Source organism: Balaenoptera acutorostrata, chromosome 17 (genome assembly GCF_949987535.1).
Source record: "Balaenoptera acutorostrata chromosome 17, mBalAcu1.1, whole genome shotgun sequence".
Classification (NCBI taxonomy): domain Eukaryota; kingdom Metazoa; phylum Chordata; class Mammalia; order Artiodactyla; family Balaenopteridae; genus Balaenoptera; species Balaenoptera acutorostrata.
Genome location: NC_080080.1, coordinates 7,331,863 through 7,353,961, shown reverse-complemented (window position 1 = coordinate 7,353,961; position 22,099 = coordinate 7,331,863). Strand labels below are relative to the sequence as shown.

At 47.6% G+C, this 22,099-nt stretch overlaps 1 protein-coding gene across 6 annotated transcripts in view; it reads right to left on the bottom strand.

The window, feature by feature from the left end:
- Positions 1 to 22,099, bottom strand: part of ZFAT (zinc finger and AT-hook domain containing) — a 414,334-nt gene that overhangs the window by 353,561 nt on the left and 38,674 nt on the right. For all 6 annotated transcript variants that reach the window (XM_057531706.1, XM_057531705.1, XM_057531703.1 and 3 more), the window contains one exon: positions 9,227 to 9,478. In XM_057531706.1, the coding sequence (XP_057387689.1) occupies positions 9,227 to 9,478 (252 nt within the window). The remainder of the gene's footprint in view (positions 1 to 9,226; positions 9,479 to 22,099) is intronic.

Here is a 22,099-nt window from a genome sequence, read left to right as displayed (position 1 = left end):
AAACCAAGAGAGCACAGGGCACTGTGGCCTCTGGATGTTCATTACAGAGTCATAGGTTGGGCACCATGGGACGGGGTAAGAAATCAGGGTACAGGGCGGCAGCTGCCAGGTCATACATAAACAACCTAGCCAGTTCTTGAGGAGCTTGGACTGTCTCTGAGCAGCGGTGGGCATCAGGGCGGGCTGTCTTCAGGGAAGGGATGTGACCGGTTTGCATTTAAGAAAGATGGTTCTTATGGCAAGGAAAGGCATGGTTTCCAAAGCAGAAGGCACATATCCAGGGGATGCCTAGGACAATCCACTGAAATCTGGGAAGAAAGTAGTAGAATTCCTCTTTACTTTTCTTACCTCTTCCTTTTGAAATGTATATCTTACATATGTTTCATAATGCCTATAACACACACACATGGCAGTGTATGTATTTGAGCCAAAACGCCTGAGTTCCCATCCCAGGTCCACCGCTTCCTACCGTGTCACACTGAACAGCATCCTTGCCTCAGTTTCCTAGTTTGTGAAATGAGGATAAAAACAGTAACCATCTGGTAGGATTTTTGTGAAGAGAAAATAAATTAATACTTGCAAGACACTCAGTCAGAATAGACCCATATTAAGAGCTCCATCGGGGCTTCCCTGGTGGTGCAGTGGCTGGGAGTCTGCTGCTAATGCAGGGGACACAGGTTCGAGCCCTGGTCTGGGAGGATCCCACATGCTGCGGAGCAACTGGGCCCGTGCACCACAACTACTGAGCCTGCGCGTCTGGAGCCTGTGCTCCGCAACAAGAGAGGCTGCGATAGTGAGAGGCCCGCGCACTGCGATGAAGAGTGGCCCCCACTTGCCGCAACTGGAGAAAGCCCTCGCACAGAAACGAAGACCCAACACAGCCATAAATAAATAAATAAATAAAATTAAAAAAAAAAAAAAGAGCTCCATCGATACTTACTAAATTTTTTAAAATTATTTTTATTTTTATTTTTAAATTTTTGGTCACACCACACGGCATGTGGGATCTTAGTTCCCCGACCAGGGATTGAACCCACGCCCCCTGCAGTGGAAGCGCGGAGTCTTAACCACTGGACCGCCAGGGAAGTCCTGATTATTAAATTTTAAAAATGCAACTTTGGGCTTCCCTGGAGGCGCAGTGGTTGAGAAGCTGCCTGCCAATGCAGGGGACATGGGTTCGAGTCCTGGTCTGGGAAGATCCCACGTGCTGCGGAGCAACTGGGCCCGTGAGCCACAACTACTGAGCCTGCGCATCTGGAGCCTGTGCTCCGCAACAAGAGAGGCCGCAACAGTGAAAGGCCTGCACACCGCGATGCAGAGTGGCCCCCACTTGCCGCAACTAGAGAAAGCCCTCGCACAGAAACGAAGACCCAACACAGCCAAAAATAAATAAATAAAATTAAATTAAAAAAAAGAAACCAAGCCTTCTTAGTGCCCCCCCCCAAAAAATGCAACTTATTAGTAAATAAGTAAATATTTATTGGGGATATATTTGCAGATCACTGATGCACATCGAGCATGGATCAGAGAGGGAGGGCAGACCAGACTTCTTACAAGAGTCCATGTAGGAGACGATGGAGCCTGACCCATAAGAACGGCAGCAGAGATGCAGAGAAGAATCAGAGGAATATTTCGCAGGAAAAGTCAGCTGACTGTGCCAAGTGGCCGGATGTGACAGGTGAGGGAGAGGTTTCTGGATGAGACACCTGGATGGGGTGGCCAGTCACCAGGACAGAAGAGCAGGGGAACATTTATAAGGAGCCTGTGGGACCCCAGACTGAGACACAGGCCTTGAGCTCAGGACATGGTCAGGGCAAGGAGGACATCTGCAGGTCCCCAGACCACAGCTGTGGGCAAATCCATGGAAATGGTAGGAGCCATGCGGGGACCACTAGTGACAGCCACCAAACCTTTCCAGTCCCCCCCACCCTGGGCACGGCAGGGTCACTCTCCCTGGGCCCTTGACATTGGGGGAGATCAGTTCTGGCTAATGAACTGCAGGGGCAGGAATGACAGAGGTCACTTCTGGGCTGACATGAAACCCTCAGGCTCTCCTCCCCTCCTGCCCGGTGACCAGCTGTGTTCAGGATGCTGACTGCTCTCTCTGCCTGGGTCCCTGGGTGAGCAGAGCCTCCTGAGAATCTGCAGCAGAACAAGAAGGAAAGCTTGGTTCTGTGTGGCCACCGCGATGAGGGAGGCTGGTTATAAGGGCGTACCCTGGCCCACACCGACAGAACCTGCGACAGTTAAGGGCTAAACAGAAGGGCCCAAGCTCACGAAGCAGGTGGGGCAGGAGGAGCTGGAGAGACAGGAGGAAAGTGGGACGAGGGGGGGGGTCACTGAAAGGTGACACTAACTGTCCCAAAGTCCCACATTTCCAAGCATGCTGAGGACCATGTATGCTTGGAGGCCACTGCACTTTGCATTCCCCTGATTAGCACAGAGATAAAACAGGGTTCACAAGGCAGTGAGAGGAAACAGACTTTACCATTCTACATCTTTCCACAGAGAAAAGTGTTCTACTCAGAGACTGACACTGCTCTACCTTTCCACTTGCAAATTTTCAAACCCGACTCACTCAAAACAGTTTTCAATCACAGAAGCTACTTATCAAGTCAGCTGTTTTGCTAACACAAATACAGTAGAAGACACTTGAAATATTGCTGTAAAAAATCCTCATGAAGATTATAGGTGCATCTTAAATAAGATCTTAAAATAAATGCCTTGGGGACTTCCCTGGTGGCGCAGTGGTTAAGAATCCGCCTGCCAATGCAGGAGACACGGGTTCAAGCCCTGGTCCGGGAAGATCCCACATGCCGCGGAGCAACTAAGCCCGTGAGCCACAACTACTGAGCCTGCGCTCTAGAGCCCTGCGAGCCACAACTACTGAAGCCCGCGCACCTAGAGCCCTGCGAGCCACAACTACTGAAGCCCGCGCGCCTAGAGCCCGTGCTCCGCAACAAGAGAAGCCACCGCAATGAGAAGCCCGTGCACCACAACGAAGAGTAGCCCCCGCTCACTGCAACTAGAGAAAGCCCACACACAGCAATGAAGACCCAACGCAGCCAAAAATAAATAAATAAATTTATTTTAAAAATTAATTTAAAAATAAATAAATAAATAATAAATGCCTTGTCTTCTTTAAGGAGGATGTAACAAGAATAAGAACAAATTTTTCCAACTCTCCTTGCATAAAATGACCCCAGAAATAACAAGCTTAGAAAGGTTCAGAAGTCACTTTTGTAAACTTGACATACTGATTTCTGTAGGCTGCAAAATGTTTTTCAAAAACACCAGCTGTTCCACATAATGTCATTGGAAAAAAAAATCTCTTTTCCTGGTTTCTTTTACTATTCAAATGCAGAATAAAATAAATAAATGTTGAATATATATCAAAAATATTATTTTAACCTGCCATGGTTCAGTGTAGGGAAAAAGCTTATTTTGTTTTCTTCTAATTGTTTTAACAAGCAAAAGAGTCAAGGTCAATTCTTTGAAATGTCACTAAACTGCTCTTTACAGAGCATGAATTAAAACAATTACGCAAGAATTTTCCGAATTGTAATATTGTGCTTGGCAAACTAAGGAACGTGGAGCAATCATCACAGGGACGTCAGCCACGAGGCAGCTGGGCGTAAGGTCATTTCTGCATATTTTAGAAGCTTCAGCAGTGGCCAGAAAGGGAAAAACACCCAGAGCTTCCACCTTTCCATTTGGTATCTGTTAAACTAAAGTGCACTTAGGTCATCCAGATCAATGGACTACGAGGCCATTTTCTATACAGCTTAGCACTGGAGGAAGTGATAATCGTGTTAGAAAGGACTGTGCCTGTCTGCCACTGCTGAAGAGACTACCTAATTAATTACAAAATAGGAAATAAACATCAGGACCATACAGGATGGAACTTTCATTTCCCATGAGGTTAGAGAAAAAGCTGAGAGAGGTATACTGAAATGAACAAAATCAACATCCACGAAGTAGAAATGAGACTGGTTTTAAGACACAAACGTGGTAGAGCTGGGCCAGCCACAGGGTAGGAGTGGGGACACATGGGATGGTACCCAGCCCTACTTCCGAGGAGCTGTGTGACTCTGGATAATCATCACTTCTGGACCTCAACTTCCTCAATTATAAAATTATGAAATTGGTTTGAAAAGGGGGTTTTCTGAGCCAATCTTAGAAGGTCACATATCCTTGTGACCCTTGTCAGGGTTGGCGATCAGTCGTTGCAGGGTGACTATAAAGTGGGAATACAAGGGAGACGTCTGTGGTGACGAACAGTCCTGTCTCCTGACTGCCGTGGCGGATACACAAACCTACACGTGCGATGAATGATGAACGACGCACACAGTACCTCACTGTCAAGGTCCTGAACTTGACATTGTGCTGTAGTTATGTAAGACATCACCACTGGGGGGAAGAGGGTAAAGGGTACGTGAGACCTTTCTGTACTATCTTTGCAACTTCCTATTATTCCAATAATTGTTTCAAAATATGAAGCTTTATTTTTTAAAGCGTTTCTTAGACTTGGAAGCAGACCCTTATTACTTTCTCAAATTGTACTTATGAAGATCATTCCTTTGCCCATAGTTATTGATCAAATATATATAACTGTCTTACTTCACAACATTCATAGAAATACAATTTCCAGAAGGATCAAAGATATAGATAAAAAATGAAACCATACAAATAACAGAGGTGTATATAGAAGGTTGTTTATTATTTTGGGGTATAGGTAAGTGTTCTAAGCTATGATAAAAAGGGCAAGAAATAAAAAAAAAAAAGGGCAAGAAATTTAAAAGAAATATTTGACAGTAGTGACAATGCTGATATTTAAAACTACAGTAAAATGCAAAAGAAGAAAGAAAGCAATTCTACAAATGAAATTAAAAGACAAATGATAAAACTGGAAAATATTTTCAGAATATATGGTGATCTAAAAGTGTAACAAGTAAAGGGCATGAGCGAGAAATGCCCCAAATTACACACAAAACAAAAACCCCTAATAACTGCAATGAGAGAGTCCACGAGTGACCAAATAGAGGCAAATTAAAATAATTAAAGAAAATTGTTCACATTAGAGATTAACAGGATAAAGACTGACACAACCCAGGATAAAGAGGGTAAAGGCAGATATGAGGACACAGCCAACGTCGGAAAAATAACTGATAGACACAGTCTACCGGGTAGCTTGACAACATGCGTATGTGTCAAAATGTAAAAGATGCCCTATTTTTTGTTTGTTTGTTTTGTTCAAATAGTTTTATTGTTATTTTATCAACTAAAGTTTTCATATGATTTATTCAGATAAAACTTACATAACATAAAATTAACCATTTTAGAGTGAATAATCCAGGGACATTTATAACATTCATAATGTTGTACAACCACCACCTTTATCTAGTTCCAAAACTTTTCTATCATTCAAAATAAAACCTGTACCCATTAAGCAGTTTCTCCCCATTCTCCGCTCTCCCCCAGCCCCTGGTAACCACCAACAGTCTTCTGTCTCTATGGATTTATCTCTTCTGAATATTACATATACATGGAATCATAAAGTATGTGACCTAAAAGATGTCCTATTAACCCGAGAATTACATTACTAGGTATTTATACCTAAGATAATAAAGACACAAGTGCAAATATAGTAATAATAAAATAAAAATGCATGCTCGATTGTACATCTGGGTAGTTTTCTGTTTGTTTGTTTGTTTGTTTTTAATCAGGGAGAAAAATTTAAAACAATATTCAGTGTCAATCAACTGGAGACCAATGAAGGAAAACTTATGGCCCATGCACACAATGAAATGCTGCGTGGCCTTTAAAAATGACAAAAATCTACATTTACTGACTGTTGTCAGTCAGAAAGCAGAGCATCGCAATCAAAAGCACAGACCCTGCAGCCAGAATGTGTGCATTCAGAGTCCAGCTCCACCCCTTATGGGCTGTGTGATGTTAGCAAACTCCTGAACTTCTCTGTGCCTCAGTTTCCTGGTCTATAAAATGGGAATGATAATAGTGCCTATGATGTTGCCATGATAATGAAATGAGCCTTTGATAATAGTTGTAAGATACTGAGAACAGTATCTGCAACATAGAATGTGTTACAAAACAGCTTGTTAAAGAAAAAATATTGACATGAAAAATTTATCTGCTCCATTAGTGAGTGAAAAAAGATCACAGAACATTATACATGACCTCATTTCTGAAAAATGTATATGAACATATATAGAAGTGAGAAAGATCTTTCTTCACTTTTATACACAGTGTAAGAGACATTATACCTAGGCAGTGAAATTTTGGATTATTTTTACTTTCTTCTTAGTATTTTTTATATCATTCCAGGTATTAAAAAAGAAAACAAATAATAATGATAATATCCAATTGGTACTCTTGGATACTTTTGGAATCTAAACTGGTATGAGCTTTCTAGGGGGCAATTTGGCTATATGTAATACACTTTCTGGCCCAGTAGTTCTACTTTTAGGAATTTATCCTACAAAAATAACAAATAATAATCCACACATACACATATATACACATACACAAACGCATACATACACATAAGGGAATGTTTATTAGAGCAATATTTATAACAGCAAAAAATATGGAAATAACCTAAATTTCACCAAATGTACCATGGTTGGCATGAACAACGGGATACTATATGGGGTGGAAAAGTGACGCCGCAGAGCTCCATGAAAGATCCTTTCGGCGAGGGCCGTGAATACCCAGGTGAAGAGTTTGTACTTCCCTGTGAAGCGGCGACACTGCAGAAGTGTGTTTCGGGAAGAAACCCCCGAGGACAGCACAGCCTGGGGGAACATCCACGGACCGGGCTGAACTTCTCACGCGCCCTCCAAGTTAGACCTAGGCCTAAGGCCCGGAGGAAGAAGCAGCCAGAATGTTCGGTGTTGCCAAAGAGGGATATCCCTGATTTCTAACCACAACTGTGCAGAAAGCCCAGGAGTCTCTCAGAGGGGAACGGACAGGACAAGCCAGCCGTGTGAAGGCACAAAACCAAAATAGACTCTCAACGAGACAGCCCTGAATGAGCAGAGAGACTTAGGTTCTCAGAAGGACTCGGGCCAGTCCAAGCAGAGCTGCCCTGATGGCTAGATCTGGCCCCTCCGGTTAAAACGAGACAACCACTGAGTATTTGTGCGAGAAAAAGAGAGCAGGGGCCGGGGCGGGGTGCGTGTGTGTGCGCATGCGACACACTCAGAGGGCGGGGGGCGTGGGTGGAGAGAGGAGGTGAGCAACTGCATGACCAGGGCCGGAGGGGACGAATCCCCTGGAGATGAGCACCTCAGGTGCAGGGCCGTGGCCTCCTAACCCTTCCGCCATCGGCCACCTTATTGCTAAAACTCTGTGTATTTGCCGAAAGGACATTAGGCTCTGAAGCAAGATGCTGCTTCCTCCGAAACCACCGTGCTCCTGCCCCGTCTCTCACACGGCGAGCACTCACGCCCTATCTTGGGACGGCTGCCAGCCCGCTGCCTTATCCTGTTTGAATCCGTGTCCATTATTTGCATCAGCCCCTGCAGTCTAGTAAGAGTTCACGTGGTCACCTGAGAGCAGTTCTTTAAAGGAAAGAACAACATTTTGTGTTTTCTACAACTTGCACAGGTGTTGGCAATGAGCCTTGGCCACCAACCTAGATGTTTGATAAATATTAGGTGATGTCTTACCTCAATAATTCACCCAATCTGTGCTAGGATTTTACACACCAAGGGTCTTGCTCTACTGTTGGGAGGTGTTTCTAGGACTTAAGAATTGGGGTTCAGAGTCAGACAGTCTGGGTTCAAAGGCCAGGATCCCTTTCTAGCTAAAGAACCCTGGACAAATTGCTTCATGTCTTAGTGTCTGAACGCTCTTATCTATAAAACAGGAAGGACAGCAATAGCACTGTGTCCATATGGCTATGAGCTACAGTAACAGCTAACATTTATGGAGTGCTTTTTTTTTAACTTTTTATTTTATATTGGAGTGCAGTCGATTAACAATGTTGTGACAGTTTCATGTTCACAGCAAAGCGACTCAACCACACATATACATGTATCCTTTCTCCCCCAAACTCCCCTCCCATCCAGCCTGACACGTAACATTGAGCAGAGTTCCCTGTGTTACACAGCAGGTCCTTGTTGTATCCATTTTAAATATAGCAGTGTGCACATGTCAGTCTTATGGGGTGCTTTTGAAACGGCAAGTACCGTTCTAAGCACTGTACAAAGTCCTGTCTCATTGAATCCTCAAAGTAATCATATTAGCTAGTGCTGTTTTTATTCCCATTTTACAGAGGAGGAAAATAAAGCAGAATGAAGTTAGTAAGTACTAGAGCTAGGATTCAAACCCAGGCAGCCATAGTCCAAAGCCCAAATCCGTAACCAGAACTGCATGCCTAGCGTGGTACAAAACACAGTTAAGAACTTCCTAAATTCTCAGACATGGTTTGAAAACTTCACAAATGGTGCAAGAATCAAACAACAACAACAGCACGACAGCAGAGGCCCTCAGCTCTCCGGTGCAATCTTGCCGTTTCAGTCCTCCTAGAAAGTCGTCTAGGAGATGTTCCCCACTCACACTCACACGTCCTTCGGCCTCTTTTAGAAGTTACTTCAGAGCTGAAGCCTTGCTAAGTACTTACCTGGAGGAAGCACCTGGTATTCTTCACGTTCTTCAAGAATGCCTGCCACAATCCAGGCCATCAAGGTCACTCACAGGGGCCTCGAGCATCCCACTGTCTGCTCTCCTGCTCACACGGCCCCACTCGTCCACTGAGACACCCTCCCTCCTTTACTCCAAATGCCACCCAAACTGCGACACCAGGCTCAGTCCAGAATTCCCATCAGAACACATTCTCAACTCCTGATTTATTATCCTGTAACACTTTGCATTTTAAAAGCCCATCGTCTTATCCCGAACATAAGCTCGAGAGCACAGAGACTGTCTTACCCTCTCTGCAACCCCCCGCAAGCATCTACTCAAGTACCCCCCGTGACCTGCGCTCCGTGGGCATCAGCTACCAGATGATACACTCGATTCCAAGATGACGTACAGTAACAGTCAGTAATCATTGCAAAAACGAGCACTTTCCAGATAGGCGAGACATGTATAAATATGTGCGATTTCCAAGTAACAAGTGAACCAGTAAAAACAGATGTGAGTAGTTACATCCGTGTGAGTTATCAGAAAGTGACGCGGTCGGCCCTCGGGCAGCACTTACCTGCCTCTCCCTCCTCCTCGCCCAGGTTCAGCACGATGATGCAGATATGCTTCCTCAGCTGGCGTGGGTTGGAGAACTTCCGGCAGCACTTGCTGCACTCCAGGCTGCTGGGAGCCAGGCTGTCCCCTCCCTCCGGGGCCCGCGGGCTGTCCCCGCTGGGAATAACGTTGTTTTCCGCCAGTTCCTCTTCGGGGCTGGCCTTCTTCGTGGACCCCTTTGGCCTGCCTCTCTTCCTCTTCATGACCGAAAACTCTGCGAAGGAAGCAAGAAGGCACCATGTAGTCACAGGAGGCGACCGTGCAGGGCATGCACTCAATTTCCAAGTGTGGAAATATGTTTGGTTCCACGTTTTCGTAAAAAAGGAAAGTCTGAAGCAGTTCCAGAAATGAACAGCTGCAAACAATCATTAGTGCTAATATCTCTGCACCTCTATGCTATTGTATAATCAATTTTGTAATAATGTGATTTAAGAATATCACTTTATCAGAACCTTTGCACGTGCTTCTTCTGTAAGGTGGGCAGGATGTTTTTGTTTTTGTGTTTGTGTTTGTTTTGGCCGAGCAGCCTGTGGGATCTTAGCTCCCCGACCAGGGATCAAACCTATGGCCCCTGCAGTGGAAGTGTGGAGTCCTAACCACTGGACTGCCAGGGAAGTCCCGGGGAGGATTTTAAGTTGTAACCATCAGCCCCCAGTTCACAAACCAGGCTCCTTATGAACCACCATCTCCACTGAAATCCATTTCTCAGAAACTTGCTAAGGACTTCTTTGCAAAGCGTTCTCAAAGGCTGCTTGGCTTTTCATGCTCTTAATGAGTTACACAGCTATTCAGACTATTTCAAGGCATCATAATTATTAGATGCAAATTGTTCTGATGAAACAGAGAAAAAATAATTACAATCTAAAGCCACCAATTATAGGACTAAAGACAATATTTTTCAAGTTTCCTAGAAACCAAATGATTTAAATGTCATGATCAGAGCTGCTTTAGAGTAAGTTTCAAATCATTTTTCATCTTTTATTTCTTCTTAATTAGCATTCATTGTTAAGGCACTTGTCTCCAAGGGAAGGTGGGAATTAAGATGGGTGAGTGGGGTCAGGGGGCATCGTGCCGTTGTGTGAAGGTGGAGTGGTGTGTCTTAGGTGATGTGACTTGAGGGGTACCCAGAGGAGGCCAAGCAGGGGGCCAGCACAGCCTGGCCGCCGGGCCATCTTTGGAGAGCCACCTGTCTGGCTAAGGCACGGCATGTCAGCAGCCCTCTTTGCATCTGAATATCAGGGCAGAGGAAGGGTCCTAGGTTCTAGCACCATCTTGAGGGAATGTCATCTGTGGAATTATGATCCGTTCAAGGTCCCTCCTGCTCTCCCCAAGGCTACGGTTCTGCCCAGGAAACGTCAGCCACAGTGCCCACTGCTACCACCGTGAGGACTCTTTAAGTGGGTCACTTGTGCTCCCAAATCAGACAGGAAAGCCATGGGGCGGGAGAGGAGGGCAGGAAGGTTCTGGAGCCAAGTCTGCAGGAAAAGAGCAGCGTGACAATGAGGGCTCTGGACAGAGAAGGCTGCTCTGACGTGGGGTCCCCAAGAGCTCAGAGGGGTCAGGCACCAGCATGGGGGAGGCGCTGAGAGAGGGGAGCTCCCTGGGGAGCAGAGTTTCCACTGAGCTGCAGTGCCAAGGGCGGCTCCCCCTTGACCTAGAGCTCCGAACCAGGGCCTTCCGTGGCCAGGGCAGCCCAGCCCAACACACAATCACTGCCTTCCCTCTATCTCACCGGGCATGTCAGAGACGAGGATGGGGGTGGTCAGGAACAGGGGAGAAAAAAGTACTAAACAACAAGAGAGCAAACGAAGAGACCAGAACAAATGAGCAAGGGCACAAGCCCCTTGGACCCCTCTGCCCACACTGAGATTTTACCAAGGAGAACGACGGCTGTGTGGACACGAGGCCCAACCGGTGCGGAAGGGGGGCTGGAGGGGGAGGTGAGGAGAGCGAGGTGCAGAGTAAGGACAAACTCTTCACCTCCAAGTCATGAAAACTCTCCTTATTATTCTTTACAGCAGCGACCTACTGAAGCAGCAGGTAATAGAGGACGGAACTCGCAAAGAGGCTACAAAACGCCCGCCTCATGTCACATCCGCTGAGCTGCAGAAACGTGCTGCTTAACAGTTTGTAGGAGACCGTGGTCCAGCCCAACCCCGATGCCAGACTCCGCACCCCGCCATACAGACAAAGGTCCTCCTCTGAAATGTCCTGAGGATGCAGCTGGGTAGTGAAGAAGGGGCTTTACCCGCAGAGAGGTCTGGCCTCTGCCCTCAGCCACTGGGGGTGACCTCTAGGCCCCTGGAAGGCCCTGCCTGACAGCAGTGCCCACGTGCACCAGGGCTTTAGCCACAGGACTAACGCTGTGATTTGTTTCAGGGGCTCTGCAACAGGTCAGGTCAGTCCTGACCTCTGGATGGACTGGGGAAGAGAGGTATTAGTCTGACCCGCAGGAGAAGCTGGAGACTGGGGGCCAGCCACGTGAGCAGTGTATCATCGAGCCCCAAACATCTCCGGACACCAAAGGCTCGGGTGAGCGTCCCTGGTTGGAAATACTCTTGAGTCCCGTCATGTAATGTAGCCAGAAGAAGGCAGCGGCGTCCAGGACATCATGGGTGTAGGAGGGGGACCGAAAGCCCCTTGTCTGGAACCCCCCCGGTCCTGACCTCACCCAGGCATCTCCCCCTTTGGCTCGTTCTGACCGGTACCCTTTTTGTTTAGAACTGTCATCACAAGTACAGTGCTTTCCTGAGTTCTGTGAGTCGTTCTAGAAAATCATCCAACCTGAGGGAGTCCTTTGGGTGCCTCAAGCTTGTACCTAGCTGCAGAAGTGTGGGTGGCCCTCGGAACCCCCAAGCTTGTGGCTGGCGTCAGCAATCCTGGGCAGACGCAGAAGTCTTGCAGAAACCGTGCCCTTCACCTCAGGTTCAGATTCGGCGTTCATGGCGGCAGCGTACCCAGCGCCCTCTCCCCGGGGACGCCCAGAGCAGGCGGCAGCCATGGTGCCCACGGGAGCGACCCCTCTCCCCACAGAGCGGGAGTGCAGCACGGCCCGCGGACCCGAGAGTCGTGCGTGTGTCTCCCCACAGGCGGGACCCCCTGAAGACTGAGTCCCGTCCCGATGGCTTTTTATCCCCCAGCACGTGACCCGGTGTCCCGCCCAGTGGGCACCCCGTAAATCGTGGTGATTGCACCCCAACAAGCAGGGTGCAATCTGCTGTCAAGGAAGAAACGTAAAATCAGCCCTGAAAGCTCTGGAAAACCTCTAACACGACGGTGACAAAACTAATCTTACATCTTGCTGCATCCATAATTCAGACCCTCAAGACCGATTAGTTAGCTAAAAATGAAATACTCATAAATGAACTTGGAATCATTTAAGCACCGAAAACGAGTTGCTGCTGTCAACTACCCCCACGGTACAGAAGAGCGGAGAATCCTAGAACTGGGTGAGGAAAATCCTGTCGCCTCTAAATCGACACATTTTAATGGCATCTGAATGGAGGAAATTTCAGTTCCTGTTCCTGCTCCCTAAATTCCTCTCCTCAGGCGTCACTGAACTCTGTGGATTTTGTCCTGAAGACATCTGCCCGTACACCCCCTCTCTGCTCACCTAGACCCCTGCACGCCATCTCAGAGTCCAGCTTTCTGCTCTGGTCTCTCTCAGCCTCCACCCCTTGTCTCACTGCCACTCACTTGCTCTAGAACTTTCCATTGTTCTTGAGGACTTTGCCCCACGACGCTGAGACCTGGCTTTCCAGGCCCTTTATCACACAGTTCACCCTACACACATGCACACGCATGCACAAACACACAGAAGCACACACACACGCACGCATGCTCGCTCGCTCTCTCAACCACTCAGGGCAGTGTTCTAGGCCTCCCTAAATATGCAGAGGGAACACCTGCCTCTTTTTTACTTCCCTGTGCTGTTCGCCCTCCTGCACCCCAATCAGAACCCTAACTCCAGGGCAGACCCTAACTCCAGGCCCAGTTCACATCTCAGTACCTCCTCTGTGAGGCAGCTCAGCCGCCCCTGGCTGGTCTCGCAGTTGCGTGTAAGGCACACACGTGTGCAAGCTCACCCACACCATTTCCTGACTGGGTTTCTCTCCCCCCACCTTCCATCATACACCCTGAGGTCCCACAGGATCTCGGGCAGAGCTGGAGACGTAGTAGATACTTAATACAGAAATACACATTGATCAGCCGCTTAATAATAGGAAAAGATGCATTTCGAAAACAAAGCATTTCCTAGGTCCCAAGTTTCCAACAGGAAGAAAGGGGCAAGCCACGGTGCATCTGGACCCTGTCCCAAATCCATTACTGGAGACAACTTCCTCACAGGCAGAAAATTATCCTTGTAGATCCAAGGCCCGACCTAGCAAGGGATGGAAAGAATCAGCCCAAGGTTTTTAAATTTAATCAAAAGACGACATGAGCATTATGAAAAAAAACTCAACATTATCAAAAATCTAATAACATAAGCCCTTTATTTGTACATCACTCAAGTTTGTGAGGCACTTTCCCAGCTATTATCACATTTTATCCTCATAAAAACCTTCAGAGATGAATGTAGCAAATCTAACTCCTCAATAGGAAAAGAAATGAAGGACCGACCCACAGGTTGAAGGGACTTGGCACATTTTCCAGAACCTTCCACTGAGCTGGCAGACCCAGGATCTGGGTTCCTTCTTCGCCGCCCGGATCTTTCTGCTGGGTCTTGTGGCCCTCGGGTCAGTTCTGGACATAGTAGTGGAGCCAAGAGGTGGACTGCAGAGAACAGCAGCTGGGAGTCAGGCAGACCTAAGTTCAAATCCCCGCCAGCCTCAGTTTCTAACATGAAAAATAAACACAAAACTGCCTCTATTTTATAGAGTCACTATTAATAAAAAGCAGTCCATTAAAATGCTGAGGACAGCACTTAGGAGGTGATCGATATATGGCGACTGCTTATTATTATGGCTACAGGCATGAGTATTCTGACTTGGACTGTCTCTCTGAAGACACTATTACCTTCCCAGTCCGTCCACTGTTAGATCGTGTGATTCCTCGACGTACACCCATTCTTGTTCATTAAGGCACTTTTTCCTTGATTTCTTCATTTTAAAACATCTCACACACCGAGAAAGCCAATATAGAATTAGAGGTGTATAAATTCCACTCTGCCTAAGACCAAGGATAAAGCCAGCCTTCCAACTCCCACTTTGCAGCTCAACCTCCAGTCACACCAACTCGAGAATTTAGGAATATCCTGAACCACTAACGCTGCCAGGCCCTGGCAGTCAGCCTCCCCGACATTTAGTGCCCAGGAGCCCAGGCAGCAACAGAGAGACGGTGAATGATGTCAGAAACAAGGGACCGTGGGGCTTTTAGGGGCATTTAGGTTTACAGGGGCGCAGCACTCCTTTACAGGACAGGCTGCAGCCTGCCCTATAATGCAAGGCTCCAGGGAGGCAGAGGGCACCCCAAGACTGCTCCCTGTGGTTTTAGCAGCAATAATGTGGAAATGCCACATAAATAACAGCAACAATTAATAATCACCAGGGACATACATCTCAGGCACATGCTAAGCCCTTCACATGCATTGCCCCAGCAAATCCCTGAGGATTTCCCATTCTACAGAGGACACTGAGGCTTAAGAAAATTAATCAGGACCTCCCTGGTGGTGCAGTGGTTAAGAATCCACCTGCCAATGCAGGGGACGCGGGTTCAAGCCCTGGTCCAGGAAGATCCCACATGCCGCGGAGCAACTAAGCCCGTGTACCACAACTACTGAGCCTGTGCTCTAGAGCCTGCGAGCCACAACTACTGAGCCCGCACACCTAGAGCCCATGCTCTGCAACAAGAGAAGCCACTGCAATGAGAAGCCCACGCACCGCAACGAAGAGTAGTCCCCGCTCGCTGCAACTAGAGAAAGCCCGCACACAGCAATGAAGACCTAATGCAGCCAAAAATAAATTAATTTTTCTAAAAAAACTGAGAAGAAAATGAATCAGTCTGCCCCAAGACCCAGAAGTAGCCGAGCTAGGATTTGAACCCAGATCTGTTTGCCTCAGTCCGTGAACCTCACATCCACGCCAGTTAGGTTAATATCGGAGCACAGAAATAGCACATTTTGACCTCTACTCTGAGTTCTGCAGGAAAACGATGATAGTTCACCCAGCCACAAGCTTCAGTGTGACCCGACTCCCGACCTGAACAGCAGATGGATACACAGGGGGTGGGAGGGCTAGAAGGGCACCATGCACACACCAGGTTCTAAGATGTTAGGTACTAACATGCATTTGTCTCAGGATCCGTTTTTAAAAAGGCTAATATCTTATCTCCCTTTAACAGATAACAAAAGCCACTTGCCTAAGCCACCAGCAGCCCCTCCGCGGCTGTGGTGCAGGCTGACCCCTGCGTGAGGGCCACAGAGGGCAGGCGGGGGCCTGTCCCTGTCCCAGGCCAGGCTCCGCCAGCAGGCGGAGCGCCCTGCACTGCCTGCATCAGCCCTGAGCACACTCCATCCCTGTTCACCCAGGAAGAACGCCCGTGACTATCTCATCGGCCCAGGATGCAGGCACCTATTCGTAATCCCCACAAAAGCAGCAGGTGTGCCAGCGCAGCCGCGGCATCCCATGAAAGCCCCAGCACTGAAACCTGAGTCCATCGGAGGCCGCTGCCCCCAGGCTGCCTGCCAGAGCAGACGAGAGGGCTCGGGGTGCAGCGGCTCCTGGGACAGCGAGTCCAAGATGCCTACACACTCAGAGTGGCTTTATTCGTGGCAAGTGCCCAGAAGAGACAACACAGAGATTTAAATTTAGACGCCAGCCTCCCTTGGGAAGCCTCCTTTCACCCTCCAACTAGACCACGTGTCCCGCCTCTTTAGCAGCCCAAACCTAATCCCAGAGAAGCACCTTCCCCACTGCACTGAAACCGCCTCTTCGTCCAAATGCCACCCACCAGCCAGGAGGCAGAACCAGCAGGAACAGTGCCTGGGCCTGCTCTGTGCTCCCAGCACCTAGCACAGCACCCAGGCATACAGCAGGTGCAATTAAGGAATAAATTAAGAAGGAGGGAAGGGGAACGGGAGAGAAGGAAGAGAGAAGAAGGAGAAAAGAAGAGTTCCTATTAAAAGTATGAAAGGGGAAGATGATGGAAGAACCAAAACCCGGCTCTCAGCAGACCCAGGTAAATTCCTGCTCAGGTAAGCCCAGTGTCCCCGCCTCCATCAGGATGAACAAGTGTGCGCACACACATTCACCCATCACACACACACTCACCCACCACACACACTCACCCAGCGCACATGCACTCACCCAGTGCACACGCACTCACCCAGCGCACATGCACTCACCCAGTGCACACTCACCCATCACACACACACCACGCATGCACACACCCATCACACACCCACTCACCAATCACTAACACACACTCATAGTCACACACTCACATGCACACATTCTCTTTTACACACTCATACATACATACAAGAGGGAGAATGAACTTGGTCCATTAGGGAATTTTTTTCTCGGACCAGAGCCAGAGATTTGATTAGCAAGAAGGGAGAAAAATAAAAGGCTCTTCTGCAGACCTTTTCCAACACGAGCAAAAGAGATTAAAAGGCTATAAAATAAACCAGAGGATTTAGGAACCTTCATGTTATAAAGGGAGACCAAAATAATAAATCAATTACTACTCAGGTAAAGGTTTAATTAAACCATTTCAAGCATCTCTCAACTTAAAATGAATTGTGAAGGTTAAACCTGAATGGAAATCATTAGAGAGAAACTAAGATTCTGGAAGTCTCAAATTTTATGGGCTTGGACAAAGAGGAGAGGAAGGACTTGGGGTTCTTAATGAAAGACTTTTGAAGAAATTTTCTCATATTAACAGTCTAAGTCTAATTAAAGTCTTAAGAAATACTTTTTAAAATTAAATTACACAGGCAACTAATCTTCCAGTACACACACACACACACACAAAGAGAAAATGTATTCAAGAAGAATTTAAGTGAAAAGTAAATTAGTTAATAAAGGAAAATAACTTTTAAAAGAAGTTCAAAGGTAAGAATTTGATCATACCAAGAGTACCACAAGAACACTGCATGGTCAGGCCGCTCAAGATGGCTGCACTCTTGCTCTCTGTCCATCCCCTGCCCGACCAGGGCTGCTTCACCTACACCCTACTCACCTGACTGACCTTCCTGTGTACTTGACCCAGGCCCCAGCTAGTGATAGTTTATCAAAGGGGCGGTGAGGGGCGTGCCCCTCGACTGGTTTCCCTGGTAACTAATGAGCCCAGCTGACATCAATTCCCCTGTAACTGGTAATCTCCCCTTCCCCCCACCCCGGGACCAAGGCTACCAACACGTCCTGCCCTCCACGCCCCGCACACGGTGGGGTGTCCCTCCAGGACTTTGCTTCAGATGTGTAAGCTCCCCCACCCATTAAACCCCTGATGTCTCTGTTGCTGACTCCGGGCTCTTTCTTTGGCCTTGAAGCTGGGCAAGCACAGGCCTTGCAGGCCTGCAGGGTTCAGCCCAACAATCGGAGGAGCAGCCGGGAGACGGAGGAGACTCCCGCGAGCACCGAGATGTCGGGAATGGAGAGCTGCGGAGGCCGTCCACTAGCATGCAGGGCCCGAAAGCTGCGGGCGCAATCTCGGGGCGGCTGTCCATTAACACATGGGCCCCAAAGTTGCGGGGAAATCCCAGGGCGACTGTCCTTGCTGAGTGAGGGCTGCCGAGAGATCTGGAGAGCAGTGCCCTCAAATGGCTCTGCTACTGTATCTAAGTGAGCCTTTTGTAATTGGTTAAGCTAGTAGCTCTCTAGAAGGAACTGGTATTTCTCTTGTGCCTTTGAGAAGTAAATGATCTACCTAGGCTCCAGGGAACTTTAATCTTTTGTGATCTGTAAGAGTAAAGAAGAAAAAAGAGCCTCTAGGTAAACTCTATAGAAGTAATTATGTTTTGGTAATGTCTATCTAAAATAGTCTCTCCAGATTTCGGGAACTTGAAACTAAGTTAAAAGAAGAAAATTCATGGGTCATTTCAAATAGGATAAAATATTAGAACATTAATGGCTGGGCGGGTCTAAGTTTATCTACCTATGCCTGCTTACGAGAGGAAGACTAAAGCACTAAATTTTCCTATCAGGAAATGCAGAATGGCTTGCTTCTTGTTTTTTGCCAGAGGTTATGGTTTTCAAGGGATAAAATTATAATCAGTCACAATTCTAGTTATTGTAACCAAGTTTATTGATTACATTGTAATCAGCTGTTTAACCATGACTTTTTAAGTCTTTTGTCTTTTATAGACAGTTATTGTTTTACTCTGATGCTTTTGCAAAAGTGCTTCATCTTCAAGAAGATTCACAGTTAAGGACATTTTGACAGTAACAGGTCTCTGATAAACTTCAGAATATACTGCTGAACTGGGTAAGAAATTGAAGAATCCTAATGGAAAACTTGATGGCTTCATTAAAAGTTACAGAAAGATTGGTTACTGAGTGAACTGGTCAATATGGTTATAATTTTTATGGGTTTTGTCTGGAATGTTCCTGGTTTGATCTGTTTTCCAGATAGAGGGAAACCCTTCCCCTCAAATTGGTTATGACTTACAGCAACTGGGTAAATTACACCTGTGGGTAGAATCGAAACATTCTTCTTTTCTCTCTGCCTGGTCCCTCCAGAAACTGGGAACTCTAGGGTTCTGAGCAGCCTTATCAGATGAATGGGGAAGACAGTCTCCTGGCATGTGCCGGAATCTCAGTGTTTTGGGGACCGAGAGGTCCACCGAGGCAGTGCCTGATGGCAGGCCTTTGGCATGGTTTTCCTGGCCCTGAGAGGCCTTTTGGGAATTCAGTCTGAGACTCCTGAGGAATTCCCCCTCAGCCAGTTTGGAGGAGCCTATGTGGTCAACTGACCAGACTTATTTTGCCAACAAATTAATTTTGATTGGCTGAGTTTGGTGGAGATGAGGGTAATTTTAGAGAGAACAATATTATGTTTCAGTGGATGTTAAATTCTAGTTCTGTTAATTGAGGTCTGTATTTATGAAAGTTATCGTGTTAGTGTTAGCCATACTTTTGCCCTGATGTTCTGGATTGAAAGAAAATGATCTAGTGAAACTGTCACAGAGTATAATCACTCATGAAGTACGACACTGCTTGCTTTAAGTCTGCTGATAAAAGCACATGTACAGTGCTTGTGTGACAACTGGGTACAAGTGATAAAATGTATAACCTATAAAGTGTTTCCCCCATTAACATACCTGAGCCTGTTCACGAGATCTGATTAGTTTTCCCCCAATGTGAATGACTAGGTGAATATAAAGGAGGCGTAGCACCCACATGATCTGAACCTGGGGTAGGAGAAAGCACCCCAGCATCTCGGGACAAATGTTTTGATCATCAGTGCTTTCTACTGGAAGATGTGCAATCAAAAGGGGAAATGATGGAAAAATCTGCACATGCTGCAGTATGGGGAAGTCATTCCGGCTTATACATGGTTTAACTTAAACTTTACTGACCAGAGCAGCCTGTCTTGTGGCCTTTCAGACAGGCGTTGTACATCTGCTTTGGCCATTGAGGAAGGGAATGCATTTGAAAGCCAAAATGGTTCAGACATCCAAGGTAAAACTAGGTGGCCACTGTATATGCGATTTTAGACACGTTCTCCTATTACTGAAGAGTCTTCTGAACTGTATCTCAGATGTGGTTACTGCTCGTATTGTGCTTAATTGTCACGATCTCCCCTGTGTCGTGCCTGTTAGATGTCTCACATTTCGTCCCCGGCCTGAGCGAAGGAAATGTATCCGAGGACAGAGCAGCAGCACGGGCCTCACTGCGAAATGAGTCTAGTTGCTGAGTGTCCCGCGAGATGCCATGGTCGCCCTCCTCCAGGCTTCCATGAAAAATCAACCTGGCTATTGTGACTATGCGGGAACTACTGACCATGGGGGAGAAAGACTCTCACCATCTTCCTGTCCCACAAGCCAGCACATCAGAAGAACCCCCATCGGTAAATGTTACTGTACAGCTGACTGCCCTTGAGTCCCCCTGGGCTATGCTGGGTGGAGTGGATTAGGCTGGCTTCTGGACACACAAGTCCAGCTAGTGGGATTAACTGGGTTTTGTTTAGAAAGACCTAATAGGTCTACCCCTAACTGCACCCAACATAACACGGGGTGGCAGACCTGTCCTGTGACTGCTGACTCCTGGCTAGGCCACCAGAGTGTTCCCCTTAAAGCCGGGCCTTCCCCTCCCCGTGGGGTGGCTCTGGGTTTGGGACAGGGCACTGCTGCCATTGACTCCCTCTCTCCATTGGCCTTGTAAGCACTCGGCTCCAAACGTTGCCCACATCGCGGCAGATGACTGCTCTGAGCGTACAGTTCTAGGCGTCTCACTCATGACACTGTGGCCGTGCCGTGCTGTGGCGTCTGGCTGCAGTGCCCCCTACACACCCGACCCCAGGGATATCAAGGAAGACGAGCGGACCAAGACTGTCAGCGTCGTGCAGGGTACGCAGGGGTGGGGGGCATGGTCAGGCCCCTCAGATGGCTGTTCTTTTGTTCTCTGTCCACCCCCTGCCCGGTCAGGGCCTGCTTCACCTACACCCTACTCACATGACTGCCCTTCCTCCGTCTTGCCCAGGCCCTAGCTAGTGGCAGCTTATCAAAGGGGCGGTGAGGGCCGTGCCCCTCGACTGGTTTCCCTCGTAACTAATGAGCCCCCCTGATGTCAATTCCCCTGTAACTGGTAACCTCCCCTTCCCCCGGGAGCAAAGACTGCCCCATGTCCTGCCCACTGTGCCCCGCACACGGTGGGGTGTCCCTCCAGGACTTTGCTTCAGACCTGTAAGCTCCCCCACCCATTAAACCCCTGATGTCTCTGTTGCTGACTCCGGGCTCTTTCTTCGGCCTTGAAGCTGGGCAAGCACAGGCCTTGCAGGCCTGCAGGGTGCAGCCCAACAATTGGAGGAGCAGCCTGGAGACGGAGGAAACTCCCGTGAGCGCCGAGATGTCGGGAATGGAGAGTTTTCACCTTATGCCACTAACAGTAACAAGTAGAATTTCTCCTAACTTCTCAACAACTCAATCTTCTGTCAGGCATGTTTCTCTGAGCACCCTGGGAATGGCCAGAGGGACTCAACCAAAACCTTTTGTGTCTGGAGTCTCTCCTTGTTAACGGTGTCAGACAGATGATCAATAAGCCAGCCTCTTTAGAAATGCCAGTCTAAATATTCCCAAGAAAGAGCAACTGGATTATTAGTGTGACTAACGAATCCCGCGACAGGACGTTTACCGCCACAGATCGTGCTTCTGCACAGCAGACTGGCCATCATCTCTCATCGTATAAAGATAGTTTTCTTGGGGCTTTTTCTGACTCTGGTTTTCAGCTGTTCCTCCTATACCATATATTTTCTTTGTCTGTGGGGACCTAATTACAGTGCCTGGATGGTTTCTCTAATCCATCCACCTGCTGCATCTGATGCCATTCAGTGGGAAGTGTCTGGACACTGCAAACAAGATGTATCTCACTTCCGACACTGACTGTGAACCTGAAGCGTTCTGCGAATCAAAGCTCTGCGATGAGAATCCCTGTTCCAGGTACACATGAGCAGTCCAGCCGTGCTGTTTCGAAGATTATATATCCTTATTCATTCATGACGTATGTTATCATAACAGCTTCCCTTTCGTCTTCTCTGTGCCAGGCAGCATCCTTGGTGCTGTCACCATATCTTTGCCTTAATCCTCACAGACCCCCTTGCGACAGGCAGATTTGTCTTCATTTTTCAGGTGAGCAAAGTGAGGCTCAGAGGAGTAACATCATTTGCTGCAGGTAAT